The 11776-nt window shown below is 33.8% G+C and overlaps 1 protein-coding gene across 1 annotated transcript; it reads right to left on the bottom strand.

The window, feature by feature from the left end:
• Positions 1 to 1073: 1073 nt before the first annotated feature.
• LOC122009569 (GTPase LSG1-1-like) lies at positions 1074 to 6869 on the bottom strand. The gene is made up of 7 exons (XM_042565776.1): positions 6517 to 6869; positions 6205 to 6306; positions 6028 to 6114; positions 5508 to 5601; positions 4807 to 4863; positions 2461 to 2540; positions 1074 to 2375 (listed from the first exon to the last, which is right to left on the bottom strand). Exons 1-7 carry the CDS (start codon positions 6744 to 6746, stop codon positions 1217 to 1219), a joined length of 1809 nt encoding a protein of 602 aa, XP_042421710.1. The 5' UTR covers positions 6747 to 6869; the 3' UTR covers positions 1074 to 1216.
• Between the last annotated feature and the right edge of the window lie 4907 nt (positions 6870 to 11776).

Consider the following 11776-nt stretch of genomic DNA (forward strand, 5'->3'; position numbering starts at 1 on the left):
AAAAATCAACATGACTTAACCTGACTTGGTTGATCACATCAAAACTATCTTAGGGTACTAACAGATTCAACATTACCTGATCTAGTTAATCATTTTTTTCCAAACAAACTCGTACTCATAAAAAAAAAATCAAATCAAACTTAAGCAATCATTTCAAAGGCTTGGTTAATTTTAAGCTCAGCTCAATTTAGCCCAATCACCTTATCAAACAAATTTAAACACTCCAAAATTCAGCTCACTTATTTGTTCTGCACAAGAGTCTTGAATATTTTATTAATCAATTTCATTAAAATCTCTAATTGTCTTATCATTAGTGCAATCACTTATGTCCCTAGGGTCACGGTGTCACGGTAGAATATTCAAGTTGTCACTCAGATACCCATGATTCAAATCCCAATTACGACGTATTTGTAAGATTTTTTCCTCCAAATGAAGGAGGATATAGAAGATGTTGGGCTTCTGAGTTGACCGTTGCATGCGTTTCCTGATTTATCTTGATGATCAATAAAAAAAATTCATAGAACTGAATTGATCATCCTAAAAATAATTAATGATACAAACTAAGATTATCAATTTTTTTTAATAGTGCAATTACTTATTTGTTCTGCACAAGAGTGGTGGATATACCTCAACTACCATCTCCCCACCGCCTCATCAAACTTGGCACTCACTTAATGACCATCATAATCACTCATTAACATTTTAGATACTCCCCACACAGAAAGGTCTTCCTTCCCTCTTTACTAATGACCAATCATAATCATCCGAGTGTCTAGAAAAAAGAAAGATCTCACTCAGTCTTTTTTTTGCCCCTCAAAATGAAAACACAATTCAAGCACAATCAATGTCTAGTTTGTAGAACATAATTAGGTTTCTAGATGTGCTTTAATGAGAACCATGATTGAACAGCTAATGTTAAAAATAAGTGCATTTTTAAGATGAGAAAAACTTTCAACCTATGGAATGCTAAAGAGAAGCGCATTATTAACTATAAACATCCAAGACAACTAGGCTAAAGTCAAATAAATCATGTATACCTTTTGCAAAGCAACATTCACCCCCAGGAGCAATCATTTGAAGAACACAAAACATAAAATAAACATAAATTTCAACCAGAGTAAATACAGATTACAACTAGTAAGGCATCCGGATGCATAGGTTATACCTGCCGATCGTCCTGCAGTTTTCCTACATCGAGAAAAATCAAACATGCTTATTATCTATTGGGTGCCGCAATGCTTGCCCAGTTAACGGCAGACTTTTGGAACGCTCTAACAACCGGCATCCCATCTCCATCATCATTTCCCACCCTCCAGGAGCGATCTTTTTTCCTCTGAGGCTTCTTTTGACGCTTATGGGAAGAGGTTGCTGCTTTCTTCTTTGCTACCGGGGCATTTTTTGATGCTAATGCACCAGCCAACTCAAATGATTTGAGATCATCCAGAAGATTGCTTAGAGAATGTTCTTGGGCACCAGCTTCAACATTTGTACAGTTGCCATCTGGATCACAAGCATTTGGTTCATCATCTGATGAAAATTTTGAATTGACAATGTCATCTGCTTCATTCACTTCTGCATCTTTATCTCGAGGTGGCATTTCATAATGAGAAAGCTTCCCATCCACATAATCTTTCAAGATTATTCGTGCGGCTTTAGTCTCATCTGGCAGCCCACTTGAGCTAACATAACCACGAGATGAGCAATATGCCCTAAGCAACTCAGAAGACAACGGTGGTCTTGATTGTCGTTCATAAGACTTCGGCCTTGGCAAGGTGATGTTGTATGTTTTCTCAATGACTTTCCGGGGAACTCTATCAGCCACAACTTGTACTGCCTCCCTATGCTCAGTCATCCGATCAATGGGCAGAACTCCAGATGCAATCATTTCATACCTCGAGCTGGAAAACGAAGGAAACACCAGACCAGGGCAGTCACAAAGTATAAGCTCATCAGAGATGACAATTGTTTGGAAATGCTTCGTCTTACCAGGGGTAGAGGTTACACCAGTCCTCTTTTGTCCAACTAAAGCATTTATTGTAGAGCTTTTGCCAACATTAGGATAACCAACAAAACCCACAACTACTTGCTTGGCAATTGAATTCACATTGCTAGTTTCTAAATGTTTTCCACCTCTATTATCATTGTTCCTAGACTTCCGTGCTGTGATAACTTCTGCTTCAGACTGCAAACGAACCAAAATCTCTTCCCTGCCATATATTTTTGTATCCAAGTCTTCTTGGATAGGTTGTTCTGGCGTTATCTCTTCTTTAAATTGATCAAGAAATGGTTTGCCTTCCATAGCAGCAGAAGCAGCTTTAGCAGACCAAAATACGAAAAGAATATCATGCTGATGAAAGTACTCTGCCCACTGACGTCTGCAGGATTCAAGTAAAACAAAGAGCATATACTTCAGATTGATACTCTAATGTACAAAGGATAACAAGGCCAAGAAAAACCCACCTCACACTGATTGGTAGAAGATCTGCTTTATTGACAAGTAGAAGTGTTTTTTTGAGCTCATCCAATTCTCTTGCATATTGCTGGTCATTTGCAATAAATTCTATTACTATAACCACAAAGTGGTTGGACAAGTGCATAGATCAATCAGTTTAAAGCATATATTTGAAGGCTGTAACAACATTGGATCAGTCCCATCAAGTGAAAAAGCAATAATCTTGCTATTCTATGATGCAATATAATTAATTTTGAGGATATCAGACAAATACCACTACCATTGTTATATGATCTTGGTTATGTCTAACTACCATTTCCAATATCTGTCTGGTCCAAAATAAATTTTTTCCAAGGAATTAGACTACCTCCATGAGACAGTCAGAAATTGGTCAAGAAGCCTGAATCACCTTAAATTAACTGAAATAATAAGAAAAATAATGGCTAGAATCGGATCGATTAAACAATTTCTTGTAAAAATCTAATGGTCATATCCAATTGAAATGATCGCAAGAAAAGCTTTGCAAACTGCTAAGGCAGAAGGATGGTCGGACAACAAGAAGATCAAGCAAACTCATACATTATCCAAAAGGGACACAAGCTCGTTGCACAATTTCATTCAAATTCATGCATATGGCGACAAAGAATGATGGCTGTGGGGATGGCAATTCACTCCATAACCGTTATTTCATATTAGAAGTTGCATGAGATTCACAGCAAGGTGGTCCATGAGTCTCTTTGGTAATATAATCCAAGGTCAAGTTATTTACTCGATAAAATCTCTCTATTCCTATATGTACATATTGTTTGCAATGTGCGGTCTCTCATTTGGTTGTCAACTACTCCTTTTAATGTCATCATAAAAGCCACTTGTAGACTGTCATGTAATTTCATATATCCCACCATAACAAGGATGCTAGTAGAATCCATAATTTGTTGGATTCCATCTATCATGCCCTTCTATGTTGCTTTGCCTCTAATAATTAGAGTCAATTAAATTATAATTTTAAATAACAAATTACAAAAAAAAATATATTACAAGCATCTCAACAAATTTTCCTTATTAATTGCAAAATAAGTAGCATGCATAGGATAGAGCATTGATCCCTGTAGCATTATAATGAGATCAAGCCTTATAATTTTTCTATGCCTAGAATTAATAATGCTCACAAGACATCTAGTGACAGAACTAGGTTCTCCATGTCTATAAATTCTCGATTAACCACTAGGATTTGAACTTGAACTAACACAACTAGAACTGAAATAGGCACAGCTAAAAGATATTGGTACATGTCGATGTCTTCAACTTTGCACTCTCCCCTCCTTTTTGTTGTTATTGGTGCTTGAGTGGTGTTTCCCATCTTTTCCTCCTCTCTCTTTTGATATTTCTTTATCCCCTATGGTCTATATGCAGGATTGAAAGATGAAGAAATCCAACCGTCTTGACCAACTTCAGTCAAAACAAACGGAAAGACCAGCATATCTCAGCCAATACCACTTAAATTGTGTTATTATGCCCATTAAAATGTCATTTATCCAAGCTCATGCATATTGTATATGTCAATGGTCAAAAAGAAGCCTTCCGTCATACCAACCAATACCAACTGCCACTTGAAATCAGGTTTAGGAATTTGTTTAAATTGATATATTCCTAGCCATTGAATTAAATTTTTTCTGGAATTGAAAAGTATACAAGTCAAATCTGCGTAAACAAATTGGAAAAAAAAAAAACAGAAATCAGCTCTTCGTATAGATGAGGAATTAACTCATGACTAGACGTATTGTATACTCTTGCATCAATGCATAGCATTGCCTTGGAGAGGAGAAAAACACATACACACATTAGACTGGCAGTTACCATAACATTGGGATTCTTTGGGAGTTGAGAGTGAAGTTGTACTGACAGAACTAGTGTCCCGCACATGTACATGATTTTGAGCTCCATCGGAGCTCAAAAGCATGTTTACTAATCAATGGAAGCATGATTGTAACCGTATCCTTTTCAATGGATGGGCAACCTGGCTTTAGTTTCTTTTAGTAAAATACATCCTGCGCCTCCAGTGAATTGCTAAAATCTTAAGCAAATAACCAGATATGTCCTGGTTCCCAAGATTAGAGACTGCCAATTATGTGATGTTTATTCCACAATTCATTTGTGTTTAAATAATATTACAGGAGATTCAGAAGTGACATCATGAATTTCCCAATAATATTGAGATTAAAATCTGTAGTCATGATCACTGAACTGAGAAACTAAACAATACTTGCAGTGCAGAACTTTGCAAGACATAGCCACAGACGTATAAAGTTTACCAACAAAAAAAGAAACATTGCTCTAAAAAGAATAAAACAAACCTCAAGGTCTGGGCATCGATAAAATAGTGGATCCCGAGCATCAACCACCATCACAATCTAAAAAGTTTGATTCAGTAGTATTAGTTTCCATCAGATATTTCATGAAAGATAATCACACCTGATTGAAAATAATTCTGCAAAGCTGATAATGTAACTGAATAAACAGAATTTTTACAGGAAATATACAGATCAACTAATACGCTTACCATGATTGAAGAGTTGAAATACATTAAAACCTAACCAATCTTACATAGTTGATTATTTTCAAACAACAATACATTATTCATGTGATTAACTCAACATATGAATCAAACTTTTCAAACCGACACACAAGCTACAAACTTTCACATGCAAGTATCACAAAGAAAAAGGTTAGATACAAATAAGATGGTTAGTCAGCCAGAACTATACTGTAAAAATGTTCACCTACAAAGAAACCAATTTCAGCATCTAAGGTCAATAACTTTCTTGTAGTTAAGGTCATCTACTTCCTGAATAAAATGTAGACATATTCCAACAGAGTGGATATTATGTAAATTATATTGCAAATTTGCAATGCATAAGAAAGCTATTTATCTTTTCAATAAATTCAAAAGATTTCAAATAGATAGAGATTGCAACAAGAAGTTGCATCGAGTACTGCCACTAAGGGGAAAAAAAATAGTTGTTAAATCTAAATTCAGAGAGGAAAAATCACTTACCAGGTCACTTCTTTCAAGAACTCTCCAAAGTTGTCTCCAAATGTCCAGATTTTTCTCAAAAGGAGTGAGTAAAAGTTTCTCATTCTCCTCAAGTCTACAAAATAACATGCAAATGTGAGATTCTGAAACCAAGAAAAACAAAGTACAAGGTTCCAAAAGAAAATAACTACGATGGTAGAATTTCATGCAAAAGGTTGGCCAAATCCAACCACTATCAATCTTGGCATACAATGAATGGTGGTCTAGGTTGGTAAGCCAGGCTATGATGTATGATTTCAAGTGCGAAAAAATATTTATGACTACAGTCCTTTCTAAAAAGGAAACTGTGGTTTGTGATACTGGTGGCAATTTACAAAACAACCCAAGCTCTGCTGATACACAGCACAAAATTCAATGTGGTGGAAAGCATATATGAGCAAAATGTGCTATCAAATTCCAACAATAGTCAAGAGATGCATCGTAGCTAAAAAGGAAAGAAAAAACCAAGAGAATATTGTGCTGTGCCTATGAAAAAAATTACCTTGCGAGATTTCTCCGCCATTCTAGAAAAGCCTTTGTTTCATTAGCATCAAGCTCCTCCACAGACATCCGAGCATTCCAAGGTGGCCTGAATCCAGTGAAGCATTTAACATGTGGATTAGACACACTTCACAGTAGAGAAAATGCAAAGTTAAAACAAAAAAGCATGTAATTGCACCTGCGAGGAATCCGGAGACTGCTAGCATACAAAGCTTCCTCCTGTTTCCTCAGATTTCCTCTCTCCTCTTCCATCATTTCATCCATGTTCATGCTAGAGTCTCTGTTCCAGACCATATAAAAATCATCAGCAAAGAGTCACAGGGAAATTAGACTATCAGAAGGATAGGCGAAATGTAGACAGAACGATCCTGAAACTCCTAGATAAATAAAAAAAAATGACATTTATTAAGCTCTTGTACCTGCAGAAGAAACAAGCAAAACTAATTCATTAAATAATAAATATTAGACCATCAAGAGAAGGAAGACGCACATATTAATTAGGACATTTGCGGAGGGATTATCGAATAAATATACGCGATCGGCCTCCGCGGCTTTCTCTAGGACAGCATCGATGTCGCCGACGTCCGTGACGGATTCGAGAACCCGCCGCTGCTGGAGGTGTAGGGCGCGGCCCTTCTCCTTCGAATCCCGTACCATCTGGTTGTGGTTCTTGATCAGAGCTCGGCCCAACCCGTCAGCTGCACCCTTCTTCCCTCCCATTCTCCGAATACTGCTTCGATCGGCTCGCCGCCGGCGCTATTCTTGGGAAGGTGCGATCAACCCTAGTTTTTTTTTTCGGGGTTTCTTCCGACGATGGGAACCGTTGGTTGCGCCGTCGAGCCTCGTGGCAGTGTCTATATTATAATTATGGAACATTTCAAAATAACCCAAAACTTTACTAGATTATTTAAAACACGCCTAAAAGTTTGCAATTCTCGAACTGCCACCCAAAGATATGATTCCATGAGTTTGTACCAGTTCAATTTTCTAATTTTTTTTTCATATATTTTAGTAATTAATTTGATAACGACGCTATGGTGAGAAAAGTCTACTACAACAGAGTTTAATACTTTAATGTTATATTAATAATTCATATAAATAATTTATAAAAGAATTAATAAAAATTAATTCTTGATCATTCATCACAATTTAAGAATTGTTAGGTATACCTACTAGCTAATCGGACCTTAATAATTAACATTTGATGAAATTTAAAATTAAATTATCTTAATTTTTTTTACTATTTAATTAAAAATCTTGATTTTTTAATAATCAACTCTCAATTAATTTAATGAAAGCTCAAAATTAAGTTACACCCTTTTTTTTCTTATTATACAGAAAATAATATTAAAATTTATTAGTAATTTTAACTTATTAGGATTTTCAAATCATAATAAACACATGACTTAATTTTAACTATATGTATCATGTTTTCTCACCGTCTCAATATTAATTGATGCTTCCTCTCTTCCCATGTTTTCTTCTTCTTATTTTTTTTATATCATAACGTATAAATTCATTTATTTCAACTTTTCTATATATTGATACAGCTATATCAATCCATCTATATCTCATTGATTCTTTGAGAAAAATTATAGATATATCTATGCATCTCTGTATCCCATCAGTTATCTCATTTGTTCTTCGGGTGATATAAAACATTCTAGCTACGTAATTTAGGGTACATAATTTCTACTTTATTTTCATATTAAGATTTTTATAAAATAAATTATACTAGTATTTAATAATATTATTTAATTACTTGATATATATATAAACATATAATTATTTGAAATTAATATTTTTATGATAAAAATAAATATGTATGTTTAAAATAAAGAAAACAAAGTATGACTTTCTAGCTAGGACACATGAAAGAGACCATAACGATGAAAAAGAAAATCAAAAAGATCTTGTTGATGCCAAGCATGGAACACTTCCTATTTCTTACAATTTAAAATATTAATAAGACTTATATTTTATGTATATGAAGAATTAGTGAGAATAACAATGAATAAAGCACAGAAACACAAATTAGTGAGATTCAAAGAATTAATCATTAAATAGTCTCTCTTCCACAGCCAAGCGATCTGGATTTCCAGTGTTCATCAGATACATAAAAAAAAATTAGTAATATATTTTTTAAAAAATAAAAAGAAACACGTTTTTAATGATTTTGATAATTAATTAGGGTCGTTCATTTAAATTTTACCCAACTAGTTTGCCGTCTATTAGTAATAAAACTTATGCCCCGGCACAGTTATATTTATATGAGTAATTAATTTTAAGATCAATTTTTAACGGGCCGTTTAGAGAATCTGAAACCGCCCTATGGTGTCAACGATTTTGTATTGTTTGCTCCAACAGCAACAAAATTTATTTAACAAATACTTTTTTGATGGTAAATTGTTAAGTTTTAATGAATAGTAATTTTTCTTTAGTGGCTAGTACTGACCGTGCTTCTCAAATCTGAAGCTCGCAGATAAAAGCATGCATGGCACACAAAGCCAAGTAGTACAACCTTGGATCAGTCATGAGAATGAGACATAACAACAAATTAAAATACTATCACCATCACATTTAAAAGATCGAACATATATATTTTCATATATAGCTGAACATATAATTTTCAGTTCATGTCCCACGAGATGACATATATATATATAATTTTAATTGGTCGCTAATCGGCCATTTAATTTTCTTATAGTGAATCTCAAATAGATCAGTGACCCTTCACCATATTAATGTAGTCTACAAAACAACAATAACAAATAAGCCATTTTCTTATAGTGAATCTCAAATAGATCAGTGACCCTTCATCATATTAATGTAGTCTACAAAACAACAATAACAAATAAGCCATTTTCTTATAGCGAATCTCAAATAGATCAGTGACCCTTCATCATGTTATTGTAGTCGACATAGCAACAATAACAAATGTATCAAATAGCGACGGACTATATTTATCGTTATTCCGTCGCTAAGAATATATTACAATGGAATAATGACAGAAAGCGTATCATCGCGTATATATCAATCGTTGGCACTATAGCGATAGATATTTTAATATCCGTCGTAATTTATAGCGACAAATATTTTAAATTCCGTCGTTACTAGCCAAACAGAGTGAAATCTCTATTAAGATATTAAATATTCGTGGATAATTAATATATCTGTCGCTATTAGCGGCAGATAATTAATATATCATTCACTAATGGTTGATTAGTAGTATCATAGGAGATATCTATGTTCAACTAATTGTGACAGAAATTTAATTTTCTGTTGCTATTAGCGATGGATATTTCAAAAAATCATTACTAATAGCAACAGAAATTTAATTTTCTGTTGCTTTTATGCTACAATTTACTAATATCCTTTTCATTTTTCTTATTTTTCTTGTTTACACATAAATTTATATCAATTCAACCATCATAAGTGATGGTTTTCACAATAAACTCACAACAAACTCATTACACATCACCAATTACAACATAACAAACTCACAACACTTCACAAACAACACAATAATCTAGCTGAACTAACATGAACAATAGATACATAAGTAAATCCAAACAAAAGTTTGAATCTAATACAAAATAAAGTTTATCTAATATAAAGTAATTCAATACAATACATCCTCTCAAAAATAATCATGAAAATGTATAATGCAATGAGAAATGCATATAATTATTTTTAAAAAAATTATTTTTGACTGAAATTAAAAGTTAAGATAAGTGGTGTATACCTTAAAATAATCTACTCTACAGGGGAATGGTTGGGATCCTGGTGTCCTGGGACTTGAAACGATGCAAGCCAAACATCTGTGAATCAGAAGAAAACGTCGCTACAAATGCTTGCATATGACGAACTATCGTCTCAGTCTGAGTCTGTCTCTCTCGCGTCTCTTATATCTCTACATCCCTCCCGGCCATCGTCTTCTTCAATAATGATAGTCAAGTCTGCAAGTTCTCATTTTCCTCCTGCAATTCTCGTACCTCACTAGATGAGGAGGAGGAGGTAGGACGACCCCTGATCCTTGGAGCCCTCATTTGCTCATACATAAATTTGGCCTAAGAGTGAAACCCGTAAAGGGATGTCTTCTTCCTTTCACCAAGACATTATAATAAATGATATTAACTGCATCAGTGGAAAGAGGTTGTCACCCCTCTCCCTCTATCCTAGGCAGAGATGCCTCAGCAACTGCAGTAGATATTGCTTCCTGTGTTAAAATAATGATTTTATTAAAGTTTACAAATATATTCATGAAATTTAATATTCTTACGTTAATTGCTAAGGAACACCAATTGACAAATAACTCATCTTTTTTCTTATGAATTTTGTTAAATATCTCCAGCAAGTGGAAAATCTCTGTAATTTAGCAGTCTATGTACAGAAAATACAAATACATTAAAACTAATAGCAAAACATATGTAAAAAATATTTATATAACTTAATTGTAAACATACCAAGTCAGAGGCATACTCCACAATCAAACGGGATTCAGTAATATGCTTTGTGGATCCAGTGTTCGGCCCAGCAGGCTCTAAATTGTTATTGATGCATGCAATCACTAAATTATCATGTCAATACTGGGCAACCCAAATGACTCTCCAAGACTGTCAAACTACATTAGGGACTAGTGCTCCTCTGCCTCCACTTGTACAACATGTCCCTGTACAGTTTAGAGTAGTAGGCATTCCAAATTTTTTTGAACATTTCCTCCTAGCCCTCCTCCCAAACATATCTCTTCTGCAATAATATATTTTAACAATTAATATCGTGTTAACTACAAATATATTTCTATTCAAAATACTTATAAAAAATTCACCGTAATAAAAATTCTTCATATCTTGGTCTACGAGCTACCGTGTAGTACGAACAGGGGACAATTATTTTTTAAACTTTTTAGATATATACGATGCTACCTAATGACCATCTGGGACAAAACTACATGAAAAATATCATATATTAGATATGTTTGATAATTTTAAAAAAAAAAGCTAAAGTACTAAAATAATTACTAAATTGCTTACCAATCACCAACAACTCATAAAACAGTCTGGTCACCACGTGGTGTCTGTGCTGACTGTATGTTTATATATACAAAATCACAGTATAAGATATACACATTTGTATATACATTTTGCATGACTATATATGTAAAATTATAGTATAAAATCACAATATACCATGACATTCTTAATAATTTTTACTCACCTAATATCATTTTGAATCAACTTAATTAATATTTTGTAAGTTCTCATCGATAGACTCCATTAGTACAGCAACTTCCTCACTGCTCGATATCTTTCCATCATCTATTTCCTCGTAAGTGGTATTAACATCTATAAGTTATTGTGATGTAGATTATATTTCTGAATTAAATGAGTATATTTTGATTTCTTCATTTTGATATGCATCATTGTTTTGGGCAGTTATGGTATTCGACATTTCTATGGTTGATCGAGGCTTTATCCAACACTCTGCTAACCATTCACTAGGTCTTCTTCTCTTTGTTAGGTACTCAAGATAGAATATCTGACCAGCTTGTACGACAAAGATGAAAGGTTCAAACTTGTTGAATCTTTTGTTTGCGTTAACCTCAACTAAATTGTAGAAACAATGTACTATAATACATGTTCTTGGAGTTAGATCATACCATGAGCATCTAAACAATATGTATCTTTTTAAAGGTAAAGCTGGATACTCAATCTCGATGATTTCCTTAAGTCTACCATAATAATTAAATT

This window comes from Zingiber officinale, chromosome 8A, assembly GCF_018446385.1.
Source record: "Zingiber officinale cultivar Zhangliang chromosome 8A, Zo_v1.1, whole genome shotgun sequence".
NCBI lineage: Eukaryota > Viridiplantae > Streptophyta > Magnoliopsida > Zingiberales > Zingiberaceae > Zingiber > Zingiber officinale.

What these genes read in the sequence shown, in the direction of transcription:
- LOC122009569 (XM_042565776.1), bottom strand. Translation starts at nt 6,746, where the DNA reads ATGGGAGGGAAGAAGGGTGCAGCTGACGGGTTGGGCCGAGCTCTGATC. An exon ending in AGTCTCCGGATTCCTCGCAG is followed by an intron (nt 6,115 to 6,204) that starts GTGCAATTACAT and finishes CACTGGATTCAG; the next exon opens with GCCACCTTGGAATGCTCGGA. An exon ending in TGGCGGAGAAATCTCGCAAG is followed by an intron (nt 5,602 to 6,027) that starts GTAATTTTTTTC and finishes GTTATTTTGTAG; the next exon opens with ACTTGAGGAGAATGAGAAAC.